At 39.7% G+C, this 17312-nt stretch overlaps 1 protein-coding gene and 1 non-coding gene across 6 annotated transcripts in view; one reads left to right on the top strand and one right to left on the bottom strand.

Moving 5' to 3' along the window:
• AKAP11 (A-kinase anchoring protein 11) overlaps nt 1-16783 on the bottom strand; it is a 51797-nt gene extending 35014 nt beyond the window's left edge. For 2 of the 5 annotated variants that reach the window (XM_002691772.7, XM_005213692.5), the window contains exons 1-2: nt 16489-16693; nt 4824-4933 (exon numbers count right to left, since the gene is read on the bottom strand). In XM_002691772.7, coding sequence (XP_002691818.2) covers nt 4824-4883 — 60 coding nt within the window. In that variant the 5' untranslated portion in view covers nt 4884-4933; nt 16489-16693. Of the gene's footprint in view, nt 1-4823; nt 4934-12502; nt 12627-16458 lie in introns of all 5 variants that reach the window. The other 3 variants (XM_059892195.1, XM_025000027.2, XM_025000026.2) reach the window with 3 other exon arrangements.
• Nucleotides 4683-4880, top strand: LOC112449151 (U2 spliceosomal RNA). Its single transcript, XR_003037643.1, has one exon. It is a non-coding gene; the product is annotated as a U2 spliceosomal RNA (small nuclear RNA).
• Nucleotides 16784-17312: the final 529 nt, after the last annotated feature.

The raw sequence follows: 17312 nt of genomic DNA, 5'->3' as shown, positions 1-17312 counted from the left end.
TTCCAGGTCTGAGGCGGAAACTTATGAAGTGCAGCTGAACGTCTTACTGTGACACAATGGAAGAAAGTGTCTCAAAAGAACACAGAAGCTTGAAGAACACTTGAAGGAATTTCCAATTGGCCAAATATGGGATAATCTAAGCATCAAAAGAATACAGATGGTAATGGAGTACGACAGCTGAGTTTTCAAAGAAACTACAAGCCCATTAAGAGAGACAGATAAAAGGGTAGGGGTTGGAGGACTGTGCTACCTTACCTTAGAAGGCTGGCTAACAAATATGAACAGAATGACAAAATTTAAAAATTCCATTTGTAACTCCCAATATAACTACTGATTCAGGAAAGGACTATCAATGTATCCTAATCTACCAGATTAAAAGCTACTGGGGAACAAGATAGTGTTTTGCCACATCACCCTATAGATTACTTATTAACAGTATTAATTACAAAGGGATTATGTGTCTTTATGCTGCAGATAACTGGTGGTTTATCAGAGTTAAGGCAGTTAAGGGTAACTAACTATCTGGTCAAGCCTGGCCTTAAAAAGATGCACCTTCTGATCTGAAACACTAGAATGACCATGACATGATCCGTGAGGTGTTCCTACTGAACCTAACCACAAGGAAAAAACAAGTGAACTCAGAATATGAAGATGTTCTACAAGATAAGCGCTACAAACTCTTCCAAAGATCTGCCATCATGAGAAAAGAATTTAGACCAGAGATGGAGCTGACGGGGGTGGGGAGATCAAAAAGATACAATACCTAAGTAGAGAATGTCAACCTTACTTGACTCCTAGATGAGAGGCAAGGGGAAAATCACAAGGATACTGAGACAACTGGGGAAATTTATGCATGGATTGCACGTTAAGACTGTGCTACTGAATTAATGATTTTCTGAAGGACAGTAATAATGCTGATGTTCTTAAGAGAAGCATGCTAGCAGAGGAAAACGAGAAGTAAAATAATGTCTGTAGCCTACTCTTATTTGGTTTCAAAAGGGAAGTGTGTATGTACATATATACACATGCAGATAGAATGGGTTTGGTAAAATGTTAACAGGGTGAATCTAAGTGAAGAGTAGATGTGGTGTTCATTGTACTGCTTTTCCCCCCAATATTTGAATATTCAAAATTTTAAATGATTCTTCTTTCACTAATGAGTGGAAATTTTCAGGCTAAATTATGAACATGAACTTAAAAAAGGAAAAAATATGAAATGTGAAATCTGAACATAAGCAATCAACATAAACTCCTGACAGTAAAAGAACAACAGTCACAGTTAGTACCCAGATCTTGATTTCTAAAATCAAAAGGTTCTGTGGAGAAAGAGCCCATTCCAGGTCTGAGGAAGGTAAAGCAGAAACAGGGTCAGTCTTATACTAGAAAGCAAGGAAGCAATTAAAGAATTATAAGCCTGAGACAAAAGGACTTTGGCATTGCCTGAAGGGGCTTATAGGGACCAAGTCTGGGGCAATCTGAGCAACTTAAATAAACGAGTGAATAAATAAATGATTGCAAATAAATAAAAGATAAGAAAACATAGTTATTTTAAAATTAATGCTTCCAGAGCAACACAAATAAATTTAAACTACTAGCATCCATGTAAGGTGACTATTCCACCAAATCATTCATCTGAAAATTGATAATCACCATGTTGCAACTTTCAGGAACTAGCTGCAGGAAAGGACCATCAAGGGATGCCAAAAGTGTTAATGAAAGTTGAAAAAACAAGATGCTTGCACACCACCAAGTATCATCCCATAGATTATCTGCTAACTAAAAAACAGAAACACTTTTAAAATGGACAACAGTTACTACCTTAATCAACTGATCGATTCTAGCATCACTAATCATTAGGAAAACCTGCAATTTTGTCTTCTCACTACCCTTTAGTATCCTGGCTAAAAATTTTTAACTTGAATCTAAGTTAAGCCTTTACACCTAACTTCTAGTTTATATGAAATATATAGAGAGGGGAGAAGAGTAAGTTAAATAGCACTGTGAGAAAACCACGAGACAAATGCAGAATGTGGAACACTGTACAAGAAACTGGCCTGGCCCATTCAACCAGTCAGTCTTGAATTTAAAAACAGAGAAAAAGAAGAGAAGCTCTTTCAGAACCACTCCTCAAAAACATGAGTCATAACCATCAAATGCAATTAGCTCAAATGCAATAGGAGCCTACATTGAACCCAAAATGGAAGTGGGGTGGGTGATGGCCTATAAAAAACATTTTCAGAGTAATAAAGGAAATCTGAGTATGGCTGGGTATTAGATATAGGGGATTATATTTAATTTTCTTGAATGTGATCATGTTTGGAGTGATGAAACATCAAGAATGTTAACTTTTACAAGGATTTACTGTATAGCACAGGGAACTATATTCAACATCTTGTGATAACCTATAATGGAAAAGAATCTGAAGCTCTACACCTCAAATTAACACAATATTGTAAATCAATTGTAGTTTTAAAAAAAATAAAGACCATTAATTTTCAAATGGTTCTGCCAAAAATTAAATACACACAGAAATAAAACAAAAATATTAACTGCTGAATAGGGGTGGTTGGTATGTAGGTTTACATATGGGTGTACTATAGTTTCTCTATATGCTTGAAATTTTCATAATAAAATGTTAGAAAAAAATTAATGGAATATAAAGTGCAGTTCTTTCTGGTTCTCATAGTCCCTGATTCCCAATAAATATTCAAAGTATCTCTTTACCTTTAATGCAAAGTAAGGTGAAATCTAGAAAATCTGAGTATATGTTTCCAATTTCCACATTAGCCAACAGGGAAGTTTTTTTCAGCTAATATATATATATTATATATATATTATACATATAATACACACACACACACACACACAGACCTTTTGAAATAAAAAATGTCAAAAGTTGTACTGTGCATACAGAACACACATACAAAGTATATAAGATTTAGATTCATATACTTCTATCTAAAAGGGTTTCCAAATATTCAAGAGAATTCAAACCAGAATTTTATCATGTGTCTAATATAAACAATGGGCTGCTGCTGCTGCTGCTGCTGCGTCACTTCAGTCGTGTCCGATTCTGTACGACCCCATAGATGGCAGCCCACCAGGCTCCGCCGTCCCTGGGATTCTCCAGGCAAGAACACTGGAGTGGGTTGCCATTTCCTTCTCCAATGCATGAAAGTGAAAAGTGAAAGTGAAGTCGCTCAGTCAAGTCCGACTCTTCACGACCCCATGGACTGCAGCCTACCAGGCTCCTCCGTCCATGGGATTTTCAGGCAAGAGTACTGGAGTGGGTTGCTAAATAACAATATTAAATTAACAGTATGAAGTTTCGGCTGTGGCTGAATACACTGGTGAATTCAAATTAAATAGATAGGTAGTACAATGCTTGGAGTACATGGTCACTCACTACCATATTTTCTGTATATGTGCATTTCTTAGTTCTAATATTAATTTAAAGCAATCAGTACAATTTAATTACTAATTTAAAGCTATGGATCCAATGGCTAATCTGAAAAAACTATAATATACCTATAGTTTACAAAAAGTAAAAACACACAGAAAATAGTTTTTACTATGAAGTGAAGTTGCTCAGTCGTGTCCAACTCTTTGCAACCCCATGGACTATAGCCCAGCAGCCTCCTACATCCATGGAGTTTTCCAGGCAAGAGTACTGGAGTGGGTTGCCATTTCCTTCTCCAGGGGATCTTCCTGACTCAGGGATAGAACCCAGGTTTCTTTTTTCAAATTAAAAAGGGGACCTACTAAGTTTAAAGGTCCCTGAAAACACAAGGGGCATATTACTTAAAAATATAATTACTACAGAAACTAGCACAATATTATAAAGCAATTATCTTCCAATAAAAAATATAAAATAAATAAGTTTACTTTCTGTTTTCCAACTTTACAGGCACCTTTTTCGACAACCACTCTATTCCAGTTAGCAGTCAAACCCAAACATTTCTTAGATCTCTGAAGAAATGAATAGCTAAATGAAAAAGCAGGCCTAGCAGCTTTAAGAACACTAACAATGAGAAGCTGGAAAGAAGATCTGCAGAGAGACAAGAGCTACTATAAGAGAGGAGCGAGAAAAAGCTACAATGCAAGAAGTCAAAGACCATTTATCAAGCAAGGACTTGTCAACAGTGTCATATAATGTAAGAGATGAAGCTAAAAAAAGGTTTGACAAAGACTGCTAACCGTCCTCCAGTGTTCATTCTCCCTTTCATCAAGTGACACCCCCACAGTGTTAGTCAGGAAAAATGTCAAGAATGAAAGGGTAACAAAATCATCACGAGAGGAAAAGAGAGAGGGTTCTTCCTCAGACTAGAAACCCGGAAGCATCAGAAATCGCATTTCATTTGCTCGCTCTTTATTTTCCACCTGCTACCTAGCCTAGGGCCAGGCATACTAGCAGCACTCAAGTTTATATCTGCTGAGTGAATCAGTGAACAGTAATATTTTGAGGTAAAGCTAAAGCTATGTAAGAAAAGTCACACCTGATGCTTATATTGTGAAGAAGAAGAAAGAAAACTACTGAGAAGAAATAGGGAGAGATTTTGATCTTTGGGAAATAATGTTTATTGTCTCCATGATTTCATATCACTATTTACATATATCCCAATCTCTGCATTTTATCATTATTGATTTCAATAATTAAAATGCATTTAAAAACAGTAATATCAATTCCTTCTTGGCCTTTTGGCTAAGATCAAGTGTAAAAACAGTAATATAACACAGCTGCTTAAAAAGACTCTGACTTCAGAAAAAGGATCAACATTTTTATTAAAACAATCACTAAAAGAAATCTAATATAGTGAACTTACTTTTCTGACAGATGCTCTAGTTTTCATGTGATTGTTCCTGAAAGACTGGAAGGTCGCCATGACTATTCTGCTGTTGTATGTAATCAATGAAGAGTTAATCCACTAAAGACCTAAAGAAAAAATAGTAAAAGAAACTAATTTATTGATCTGAGTAATTCAGGCAAGCATTTTGTCCTAAAATAACTTCTTCAAATTCACTTAGAAAAATGAAAACATAAACAAAAATTCTCAGACATAAAAATGTACTCAACAGTCTAACATGAATATTTGAATATTCATGAAAACTATGAATACTGGTAACTTAGTAAGATCAAACTATTACAAAATGTTATTTTTAGGTTCAAAATTATTATATATTCAAAATTACCCATATCTAGTCAGTCTTAGCCCTTTTTATTACAAATAATATCTGAAAGCCTTAGTAAGAAATATTTCAAAAACTTTTAAAAAACCTAAAACAGAGTATCACAGAAAGAACCTCAACGTTCTTGTCTCCTAAAAGTGACTCTATTACTACAGCAACCATGAATGCTCTAGACATTCTTATTTCTTGGGGAGAAAGGTTTAATAATATACAAACGAAAATATGAAATCTGTACATATCAGATAAAATCAGATAAAAACAAATCCCTTCTACAGGACTCTTAAGAGCATACCAATGGCAAGAATTCAAAAACATCCAATTCAAATGATAACACCATAGTATTTAAAACACACACACACACCCTCCTTGGTAGAAAACGCTAGCTATGTCACTTTTTATCAATGCTTTAATGAAACACCTTTGAGAGCTTAAATCAACTTGAGTATTAACCACTCAATACCCACATTTGACCACAGTAACTTGTCCCTTCGTTCATAATCTATGGGCACCAGATGCTATGGATACAGGTATAGAACGGGGCATATACAGCCCTTCTGGGTCAGAGCCTTACAAGGAAAATCCTTTATTACTGTAAAGGGCAGGAGTGAGAACTGAATTCTAAATCCTTAATACTAAAAAAAAAAAAAATACTAAAAAATAAATAAATAACTAAATCCTTAATACTAAAAAAAATCTGAATGGAGATTGAAGACATGCCTAATCAGTTTCAGTCAAATTGGTCTTCTCAAGAATTACCTAGTTGAAGTTTTCAAGACATTTGGTTGATATTAATTTATACTATGAAGAGATTTATACACAAAACCAAACTTCAAACTAGTCCCCCACAGAACTGCAAAAAAAAAAAAAAGAAAACCTAAATTATAGTGGAGCTCTAATTTTATATTCTTTTGCTACAAAGATAAAACTGAAGTATCAGCGCCTGCACACAAATGCACCTCACTTTAGGGATTCCTAGATTCTAATTTTTCCCAAAGAATTATATTTTTTACTTATTGGGGGGGCCACACACTTGGGGAGGCTATCAGCTCCCCAAATAGGGATCAAACCTGTGCCCTCTGCAGGAGTAGCGCAATCTTAACCATCGGACTGCCAGGGAAGTCCCAGAATTTAATTGTTTCAGACAAAGAATTTCTATTCTGAACTAAAATAAACTTCTATTCTGGTCTCTTTAACAATAAAACGTGATTAGTGACTGGAATTGAAGCAGAGTTGTCAGAAAGACAAGGAATGTCCAGATAGCACAAGATAAAGAGCGATACACTGGGATACAGAACAGTAGCATTTGTATCCCCCTTGTGACTCTCACTAGCTCTGTTCCCTCTAGGCAAACTGCATTATCTCTGGATCTGTTTCCTCTATGTATATATCTGGGTGTATATGATGTATGTTAACCTCAATGTATACTACCCTACTTACTGGACAAGTTTATTGTAAGAATCAAATAGAAATTTATAAGAGGCACTTCAAAAACTATAAACATAGGTAAAAGATTTACTTACAGACCAAAATGATTAAGAGGACCAAACTTCTCAAAACAAGGTATAAAGGTTTATGTAACCAAAGCAAAGAAATAATCTTTTTCTTTGTCCCAGTCCAAGACACTCTCCATTCCCCTCTTCCCCGCCCCGATTTTTCTACACCTACCAAAAACCCTCAGAGACGAGTGGACTTGCCTCAAACTTCACATAAAACATATAAAATTAAGAGGCCAACACAAGGATGCAACAACAGTGAAACTCTAACTCAGCTCCTGAGTAAACTGGCATCACCTTTCTGGAGCGCAATTTTGTAATGCATGCCAAAACCCTGAAAACACCCCTACACTCTGACACAGCCACTCCACTTCTGGGAATTCATCAAAGGAAAGAATGCCCCTGGAGCAGCCAGGGTTCTCAGGAGAGCTTAAGACACACCAATAGCTGTGCTAAAAGACTTCCTTGCACGTATCGTTCAATCCTTAGGACTGGCAGAATCCAGTTCTACAGTGAGAAAAACAGAGGTGAGCAAAGTTAACCACTCACCAGGCCCCCACAGTTAGCAGCAGAGGGCTGAGACGCAAATCCAGATCTTTGAACTCTAGCCCCCAGGCGCTTATCCTCCTCTCTACAGTGTACAGAGGCCTGAAAAGCTGTTCATCGCACTTTGTAATAGCAATAAGGACCACCCCAGATGTCAGAAACAGAAAGACTGAATGCCCGAGAGTGCCTTCCCACCACGACATGATGTCGGCCACAGTACACAATGCGCACGGACAGACAACCAGCATGCAAAGCATCTGTACTTTCTCTGACCCCTAATCTTCCCCAAGAGATGGAGTTGCTAAGAGATGGTAATTGCTAAAAGCAATTAACTTTGCAGCTGCAGAATAAAGGCAACACGAGCAAAGATTAAACTTGAACTCAATGGTGGCGTCACCAAACCTGAAACTGACCCATTACCTCACCAGAAGGTGGACTCTGCAACAGGCCAAGCCCCCAAGGAAAGAAGCAGTCACAAGGCCTTCGGGGAAGGCCAGGGCCTCTGATACAACATCCGTATCTGACACCGTGTACTACCGCAGCTCACTACCTGAAATATTCCTGAATGGCAGACCTAAACAGGACACCCTTTTCAAAGCTGAGAACTGAACAATCCAGTATGAACCTACAAAGAATCATTAAAACACACACACACACAAATATACACTGAAGAAAGGAAAAAAAAACAAACTCCCAACATACTCATGCCACCCAAAACTCACATTATCTATTTTTAGAATTTAAGAAACTAGTTTTAATCCCACGTTTACACTCTGCTTCACTCACTGAAGAAAAATACTTACTGAATCCTACTCCATTACTTCTGTGTTTCACTTAAAACATAAGCAAAATATTAACCTTGCAGAGAAAAGAAATCTATCAAAGAATATCTATGAAACAGTCCGTAACAGTGAATCCAGCATGAGATGGTATGACTCATACTTCTGATAAAGCAAAGAAACAAAAATCTCTTTAGAAAAGACACAAAGGCAGATAGAGGGAGAAAGAGTAACAGAGTAGGGTTCCTCATTCTTTCATAATTACAGAATATGTACTTTTAAACAGATTTTACAAAAGGTGCAAAAATACAGTATTTTTCCCTGGAACATCTTTATGTTAGGATAATAAACTTTTCCCTTAATGCTTTTTTGTTTTGTGTTCCATTCTGGGTGAATAAACAAGAGTCCTAAACAGGAAATCACTAAGGGTTTTTCTCTAAAGTCAAATATTAGAGTGAACCTGGATAATGTTTTACTAAACAGCTCTAAGAAAATAAAGTACAGATGGACAAGGCAAACAACTCAAGAGTAAGCTGTCAGAGCTCAGGAAAGCCACAGGATATAAAGCACCATGAAACAAATGAAATCTTCTGAGAAGCAGCAAAAAAGCAGAACAGTTGTTTGCTGAAACACAAACAACCAAGAAAGTTTTAAGAAATATCACAAAAGAAAAATAAATACCACAGAATGTAAAAGAAAACAAATGAAAACTAGAAAAATTATAAAGAGCACAGAAAACAGGTATCAGACACTTTGAATAAACTGTACCTATCCTTGATCCTGCGATTTCACTTCTTAAAATTTATCCTATATACATACTTGCACAAAATTCACGAGGATATATGTGAAAGAATATTCACTAAGACAAAAAAGGATGAAAACTAAAAATAACCTAGAAGCCCAACAAGTCAAATAAATTATAATAAATTCATATGACTGTGTTGGAAAGAAAGCAATACATACTGACGATAGTCCAGCGTGTTCACAATATATTAAGGAAAAAAGAAAGCTACAGAACAACATAAATAGTGTGCTCTCGGTGATTTTTTTAAAAATTATATACATACAAAACTGACACTGCATGTTTCCCTCTTTTTGAGTTCTGAAAACAAAAGTGTTTTATTGTATTTGTATTCAAGCACAGTAAGCATTCAAACATCTGCTGAAAAAAATAAAAAATTATTTTTAAAGTACAAAGTAGATCTTTAAATGTTGAAATGGATACCTCTACATTTAAATAATTATTTCTGAAAATATAAGTCTCCAATAATTTCTAATTGTATAATATTTGGGAACGTATTTATAATAAATACACCAAATACATATTTTGGCCAAATCCCAAATATCCAGTGTTAAAAATAAATATTCTATTGAATATAAATACAACTAAATAGGACAAAATATGTGAAACATTAGTTTCAGACACTACCAGACAAGAGACAACACAAGAGTTGATCTATGCAAGACTATCATCCAAGAGAAATACTTCCAGGTCACAACACAAAGAGACACATGCCAAGCAGTCTGGCAGTCTCACCGAATTGAAGAAACAGGGACCAGAGTTTGGGAAGGCCAAGTTGCTTAGAATTTGCAGGGCAGGTACTGGAGAAAGAGCTCAGAAAGAGTCAGAACTTTACAGACCTGCAAGGTGGGCTTCCTAGGGTCCTTATATGTGCTGAGTAGCTGAGGATGGGGAAATAATTTCCAGAGAGCAGTAGGCCAAATAGTACCTTGAGCCACACAGGACTTTTGGAATAAGTCCCACCAACCAGAGTGGGAAAACTCTGTAACATACCAGGAAATGGATGGACTCCTCAGAAGGAAATTTGCCTCAGCTGAGGAACTAAGTCAGCACTAAAGTCTGCTCTGGACTTACCCTAACAAAGATAAAAGTCCAGCCTCAAAACACCCAACAGACTACAAATAATCTAGCTGTATACTCCAACTAACTCCAACACTTAAAGGAATACAACAAAACTGAGCAAGTAACAGCATAAAATTTAATAGCTGGCACACAGTCTGAAATTATCAGATATACAGAGGAGAAAAATAAGACCCATAAGCAGGAGGATAAAAGTCACTAAGTGCAGATCCAGAAATGACGGAGATAATGGAATGCACAGAACAGATATTAAAACTATATTACAAATGTGTTCCATACAGTCAAGAAGGGAAAGAAAACATGATTATGATAAGGAGAGAACAGAAGATGCAAGAGATTCAAATTGAATTTCTGGAGATAAAAATAAAGTACATCCTAGATGCAATTAACAGCAGATTAGACACTGCAAGAGAGAAGCTCAGTTAATTTAAAGACATAGCAATAGAAACTACCCAAAATGCTGCACAGAGAAACTTAAAAACAAACAAATGACTCACTGTAAAAGATGAATAACTGGAATCCCAAAAAGTGTGAGAACAAGGAGCAACATATGAAGACAAAATGGCTCAGAATGTCCCAAAGTTGATGAAAACCATAAACTGACAGATGTAAGGAAGATTAACAAACCCTAAGGAAAACAAACATGAGGAGGACTTCACCAATACACACTGCAACCAAATTTCTGAAAATGTGTGATAAAGAGAAACCTCTTGAAAGCAACCAGAGAGAAAACTACTCACTACATACAGAGGAACAAAGGCAACAAATTTCTTATTAGAAACTATGCCAAACCATAAAACAATGGGGAAACATCTAAAGAGTGTCAACCCAGATACGCATTCCCAAATATCTTTCAAAAATTAAGAGAAAATAAATTTATTTGAACTAAAAAAAAGCTATGAGAATTCATCACCAACCAACCATCACTATAATCAGTGTTAAAAAATTTTTTTTTCTACAGGCAAAAGAAAAACACTATCACATGCAAATTTGGATCTAAACTAAGCATAATATCTCAAAGGGTCAATATAAGGGTAATATAAAAAATATTTTCTGCTTTTTTAATTCCTTAAAAAATAACTTTAAACTGAAAATAACAATGAATTATGGGGTTTACAACATACATATAAGTAAGATGTGTAACAAAATTACACACAGTTAAGAACTAAAAAAAATACTGTTCTACACTATACAAAAAGTGATATTGATAAGTTATCTTGTTAACCCCAGAGCAACCATCAAATACAAAGCAAAGTGGTGTGAAGAGGTGCTATCCTCTTTTTGCAGGTAAGGAACCCAAGGCTTCATCTTCACAGGATGGTTATAAGAATACAATTAATACATTTAAAAACAATACTTGATGTAGAAAGAACTGAAAAATGTTAGCTTCTTCCTTAGATTTATGAAATCTAAAAATATCACAGCTATCAGTTACTACTTTGTCTTTCAACACAATAATCATTCATGCAAAAAGAAGTGTGAATGTAATCTGATTATCTACTAAGATATCTGCTTCTCTATAAATGTCCTGTATATGAACAACAAACACAACTTAAAAAAATACCCTAAAGTACTGAGGCTGTGCACTTAATGTGAATACGCTTCCTAGAAGGTAGGGTAATAATATTCTTAACCTTCTGCACAATCCCCACCTACAAGATTATTTTTAACAAAAAAGTATGCTCAAAATTTTAATTCAGGAACACATTTCTCCATGTCAGTGGCATCTGTGATTTCACAGCTCTAAGAATATATTGCTGAAAAGGCACTTAAGCAGCTCGTGCAAATAATAATAAGGTTCTACCCCAAACTGCCAGCAGCAGGAATGAGTGAACAGATCTCCTTTGCAGATGGGCCCAGTGCTTGGCACATATGTAGCATTCTAAAATTCTGTGCAGAACCTATTAACCAACAGAATACATGAAGCATAAAAAAAAAAGTGTGGGGATTACCTGGTGGTCCAGTAACTAAGACTCTGTGTTCCAAATGCAGGGGGGCCTGGGTTCGATCCCTACTCAGGGAACTAGATCCCACATACCACAACGACAGAGCCTGCAAGCTGCAACTAAGACCCAGGTGGAGCCAAATAAAAAAATGAACAGTTGTTTAAAAAAAAAAAAAGAGTGTGAAAGGTAATTTTAAGGTTTCAAGCTTGGGGAGCTGTAAGTGAAGCCAACTAGAGGGTAAGTGGAAGATAGCATTATTTTATGTCAAGATAATATCCAAAGAGCACCTAAAAAAATAAATTTAGCTGTGGTAGTCAGAGCTAGAGACACTACTCTAGGAATTATCTGCATACAGAGAGCTTCAAAGCTGACTGACCCTAGAGACTCTGACAAGACAGAAGACAATCATGACGAACAGTCCCCAGGCAGGTAAACGAAGAACCACAAATCAGTGGCAGTCAAAGCAAGTGAGGCAGCAATTTAGGAGAATTTAGGTGTCACTGAGGAGAAGGCGATGACACCCCACTCCAGTACTCTTGCCTGGAAAATCCCATGGATGGAGGAGCCTGGTAGGCTGCAGTCCATGGGGTCAGGAAGAGTCGGACAGGACTGAGCGACTTCACTTTCACTTTTCACTTTCATGCATTGGAGAAGGAAATGGCAACCCACTCGAGTGTTCTTGCCTGGAGAATCCCAGGGACGGGGGAGCCTGGTGGGCTGCAGTCTATGGAGTCGCACAGAATCGGACACGACTGAAGTGACTTAGCAGCAGGAGCAGCAGCAGCAGGTGTCACTGAAGTCAAGAAACAGTTTTAAGTATGCAGTGGTCAGTACTAGACTTAGCTAGGAATGAGTGTTTCTTCTTCAAATGCTGCAGGAGCCACACCACAATACCCACACACAATACCCACAGCCCTCAGTCAGTCACACCACATCCCTTACACTCTGCCAGGCAGGCACTGCTGAATTGCTGATGAACAGAATTTATATTTTTCACAACAGAAGTTGCTGTTTTATACCCATTTTTACATAAGAAAACTGAGATACAAAACATTTACTTCAGTGGTCCTCCAACCTTTCTGGCACCAGGGTCCAGTCTTGCGGAAGACAATTTTTCCTCGGACTGGCAGGGCTGCGGAGGGGGGGATGTTTTCGGGATGATTCAAGCACATTATATTTATTGTGCACTTTATTTCTATTATTATTACATCAGTTCCACCTCAGATCAGGCATTAGATCCTGGAGGTTGGGGACACCTGATTTACATACACATTTCTCCCTCATACACCTAGAACCTGTCCTGAAGGAGATCATTGGTGAGAGCAAGTTCAGAGGAGTACGAAGGGGAAAATTCTAACTGTAGGAGGTCAGAGTACACCGGAAGTACCCACCTTTTCCTGCTGTTCACACCCCCTTTACTAGAGAAATTGCAGTACCCAGCCTGAAAAAATACAAACTGTGGGACTTTTTTGGGACTTTTGTGTAGAGCACACCTACATCTTCTCCCCCATCTTTCCCCACCCTCAGCCAACAGGACTACAAGTAGGTACCTGATCAACTGGACCATCTATATCTCCAGAAATTCGGAATTAAGACATAGAGATATCTCAAGAGAACCACACTGCAAAATCAAAACATCTTGTGTCGGCACTAAAGCAAACCAAAGTCTCGTGCAAACCAAAGGTATGGGGAAGCAGAAACCAAGAACTTGAAAGAAACAGTCTGAAGAAGTCGAAACAGACATTACAGAGTAACAGAGACACAAGACCCGTGTCATGGCTTCCCAGAGAAAAACTGGCTGGTTAACTGCCTGAAGATCTTCTGGTTTCCAGAACGCTGAGCTGGACTTCAGACGCCTTCTGTCTGACAAATGCCCTTTTTAAGTAAGTTAATTCAAATGGTTTCTGTTTCTTGCAGCCAAATAATCCTCAAGACATTAAAAGAGGTCAAAGAAAAAACAGTGGGTAAGCAGTTACTATGTGCTTCACTGTAACTAAGGTTTTAAAAACTTTCCTGTCGGGGATGAAGAAAAAGAGGCTTTGTAGTATCAATGGACAGATCTGCTGGACTCCCAAACACAAACTCTTTTCTTTCTACTTTTTTCTTTTACACTGTACCTCTTTTTCACTCAAGTAACATCTAATCTGTTCCAATCCTCAATGCCATTTATCTGTTTTTTCCCATGAAACATTCTCTGATTAGTCCAAAAATGTTTTCTTTTCTCCTGTCCAGTCTCTAACCTATATATTTCAAATGCCTTTATGCTAGTATTTTATAATAAACTTTAATAATGAAGATGAGTGCCAGAATAAAGCCACTAGGAGCTGTATGATTTGTTTCTAAATTGATGAAGTATTTTTCTTTCCTTACTTTACCACTTTATACACTAACCCTTAACTCAAGCCCAGGCCAGCTTAGATCTTTTCCTGACCTGCCCCATTCCTCATTTCCTCCAAATCATTGATTTGACTAAAAATGCAGGCCAGAAAAAGAACAGTTTAGCTTACCTAATCATCCTACCCAAAGTGACTTCATTTACAAGTATCTACATCCTAAACCTGAAAATATTGCCAAAGTGATTAAAAAACCAGCATAAAACTGTTTTTCTATCCCTGAAAATCAGCTTCCCAAGATGAAATGACAGAGAACTTCTTAAATCTATACAATCTCTTTTGCCCATTCTCAAAAAGACACTGCTGAAGTTTTTCATGTTTTCTCCAAGTACAAACAACAGCATAGCCTACTCATTACTGGAAATTTCCCTAAGAACAACCTAAAATGTATCATCTGATTTGGTTTGATTTACTTTTCCAGACAGTTAAGTTCCTGGAATGTTTCATTAAAAAAAAAAGAAAAACAAATGTACTATCCTTCTTCCATCCTTGAAAGGCAAAGGAAAACTTCTTCAGCTTCTAGAGTTCTCCGAAGAGTTGTAAAGCTAGAGAACTTCTCACTGTGGTTCAGGGTCTCTGGCAGGTCCCATATCCTCAATAACTGGGAAATATCATTGCTGCTACTGCTAAGTCACTTCAGTCGTGTCCGACTCTGTGCAACCCCATAGACGGCAGTCCACCAGGCTTCCCCGTCATGGGATTCTCCAGGCAGGAACACTGGAGTGGGTTGCCATTTCCTTCTCCAATGCATGAAAGTGAAAAGTCAAAGTAAAATCACTCAGTCGTGTCCGACTCTCAGCGACCTCATGGACTGCAGCCCACCAGGCTCCTCCGTCCATGGGATTTTCCAGGCAAGAGTACTGGAGTGGGGTGCCACTGCCTTCTCCTGGAGGTAAACCACTAGGCCCTTATTAACAGAGCAGCTATGTGGGTACAGATATTCATCCCTAGGTACCAGTTCAATTTTGGGAATTTGTTCTGACTGCCCTTTACATTCTCAGATTTCTCATAAACTTCTGTTACAGCCAAGAGTGAAATTCACGGTCAACCTTTGGGTCAGTTCTGCCACAGGGCCATAAAGAAAAATACAACTGTGTATTTTAAGAGCTTCATTAAAATGGTACTACCTAAACTGACAGTGATTGTGCTGGGCACTGGGATGCCATTTCCTCTAAAACCATAAATAGGACAATAATAAGACATGAAAATAACTGCTGAGAACCCTAAATTTTCTGAGTACATTTCCTATTTCCAGACATACCAAAGTCAGTATCAATCAATATATCATCCCTAACAAGGTGGAAAACAGCTAAGGAAAGCTTATGAGTTTTGCAAGGGACTAAGGAATTACAAAGCTGAAAAGCGAACCAGAATGTTTAACGCCAGGCTGCAAAAAGGCCATTAGATATATGTCTCAGCAGTATTTCTCACCCTGAAATTTCCTTAGCATCTTAAGCTAAACCACCTCCAGTTTAACAGGGGTTTCAGTGGAAGGAAATCAGAAAGACTGTCCCCACGTCATACACTGTGGTTCAGATTCTACTGCCATTGTTATTCTGCCAACGTTTTTAACACTTTGGTCACACCCACGTATTTTTTTTAATTAGGCAGTTTAAGTGCCTGGAATAAAAGAATAAGTCTACCCAGTCCATTCAGATGAGGGGTGGTGGCCTGCATTTGAGCTGTTTAACAGCGCTGAAGGAAATCTGAGAGCAGATAAATCCAAGTAGCACCCCGAGGAGCTGCTTGACGCTTTCCGTTTCTGTCACAGTATTTGGGCTGTGCCCGATTCCAGGGCTCAAAGGGATCTGACAGAGGATGGCTGTTGGTTCGGGGGACAAAATGCATCCTCCTATTCCTCCCGCAAAGGTTTCTGTGCGTGCAGCACGCACCCCAACGAGGCACACGCAGCAGCACGCACGGCGGGGGCCCGGCTGTGAAGACCACCTTAGGGGACGGAAACTAGGCCTGTCACCCAAAGAGCTGCCGCCCCGCCGCCGCCCTCAGACCCCGGGAAGACCCTTCCGGAGCCCGAGGACGCTCGTCCCCGTCCCCTCAGGCCCAGGGCCTCAAGCTTCCTCTCCTCTCCCCGCCCCGCTCCTCCCTCCGCCGTGCGAAGGCGCAGCTCCGGGCAGCCCCGAAGTCAGAGCCGGGGCTGCTGGCCGCTCCCGGTCGCTCCATCCAGCGAGGCCCCACGCCCCGCCGCCGCCCCAGCCAACGGGCGCCGCTCACCTCAGCGGGCGGACCCGCGCCAAGGCTCACCTGGGGGGCCGCAGCCTCCGCAGCTCACAAGCATGACACCCGCCCGCAACGACCAGCGGCGGGAGCGGCCGAGGAGGCGGGCGCCCCCCTCCCGCAGCGGCCCCCAGCCCTCCCCCCTCCCCGCCCCGCGGCCGGCCCACCCGCCCCCGGCTTCCGCCACCGCAGCTCCAGCCCGCAACACCTCCGAGAGTCCTCACGCCTCCCACTGGCTATCGCGAGAGGACACCCCGCCTCTCGCGAGAAGAACTCCGCGACCAAGCCCGCGCAAAAAGTGGGTGGGCTTTTAAACGGGAGAGAAGGAACAGGAAAAAGCCTTCCCACGTGCTCCGGGGCTGCCAGCCGGATGGCCGCGCGCGTCACGTGACCACGCCCAGCGGCATTCCCATTGGTCAGAGTCCGTTTGGCCCACGGGAGCTTTAAACTCGAGGCTGACCTACGAACCTCCTGCAGACGTCTTGCGCGCTTCCTGGTCCGTTACCTGGGGAACCGTTTAACCCTTTCCTCTGGCAAAATATCCAAATCTTGGCTTGCTCTGCGGTTCGGGTGTAAGGCCCTGCCTCCTTTCCTTCGTCCCCTAGGTTTTACCGCCGGAGGTCAGCTGGGCTCCTTCTTCGCCCCAGATTAGCTTGTGCTTGCTTCTGATTCCGGGGTCCCCTTCCCATAGCGGCAGCCCCTCGAGATCCGACGGCTCTAGAAGGGCTCATCCTCTGACACAGCTCCGCCCTTTCCCCCCAGCATTTCCCAGAGGACCATTCACAGCGCGCCAGGCCCACGGCCCCATGCAGACCTGGACAAATGGTATCAAGGGATCTCCAGGCCCTAAT

The sequence above is a fragment of the Bos taurus genome, chromosome 12 (genome assembly GCF_002263795.3).
Source record: "Bos taurus isolate L1 Dominette 01449 registration number 42190680 breed Hereford chromosome 12, ARS-UCD2.0, whole genome shotgun sequence".
Lineage (NCBI taxonomy): Eukaryota > Metazoa > Chordata > Mammalia > Artiodactyla > Bovidae > Bos > Bos taurus.
The sequence above is the reverse complement of the archived record's forward strand: the minus strand, read 5'-3'. Positions and strand labels throughout refer to the sequence as shown.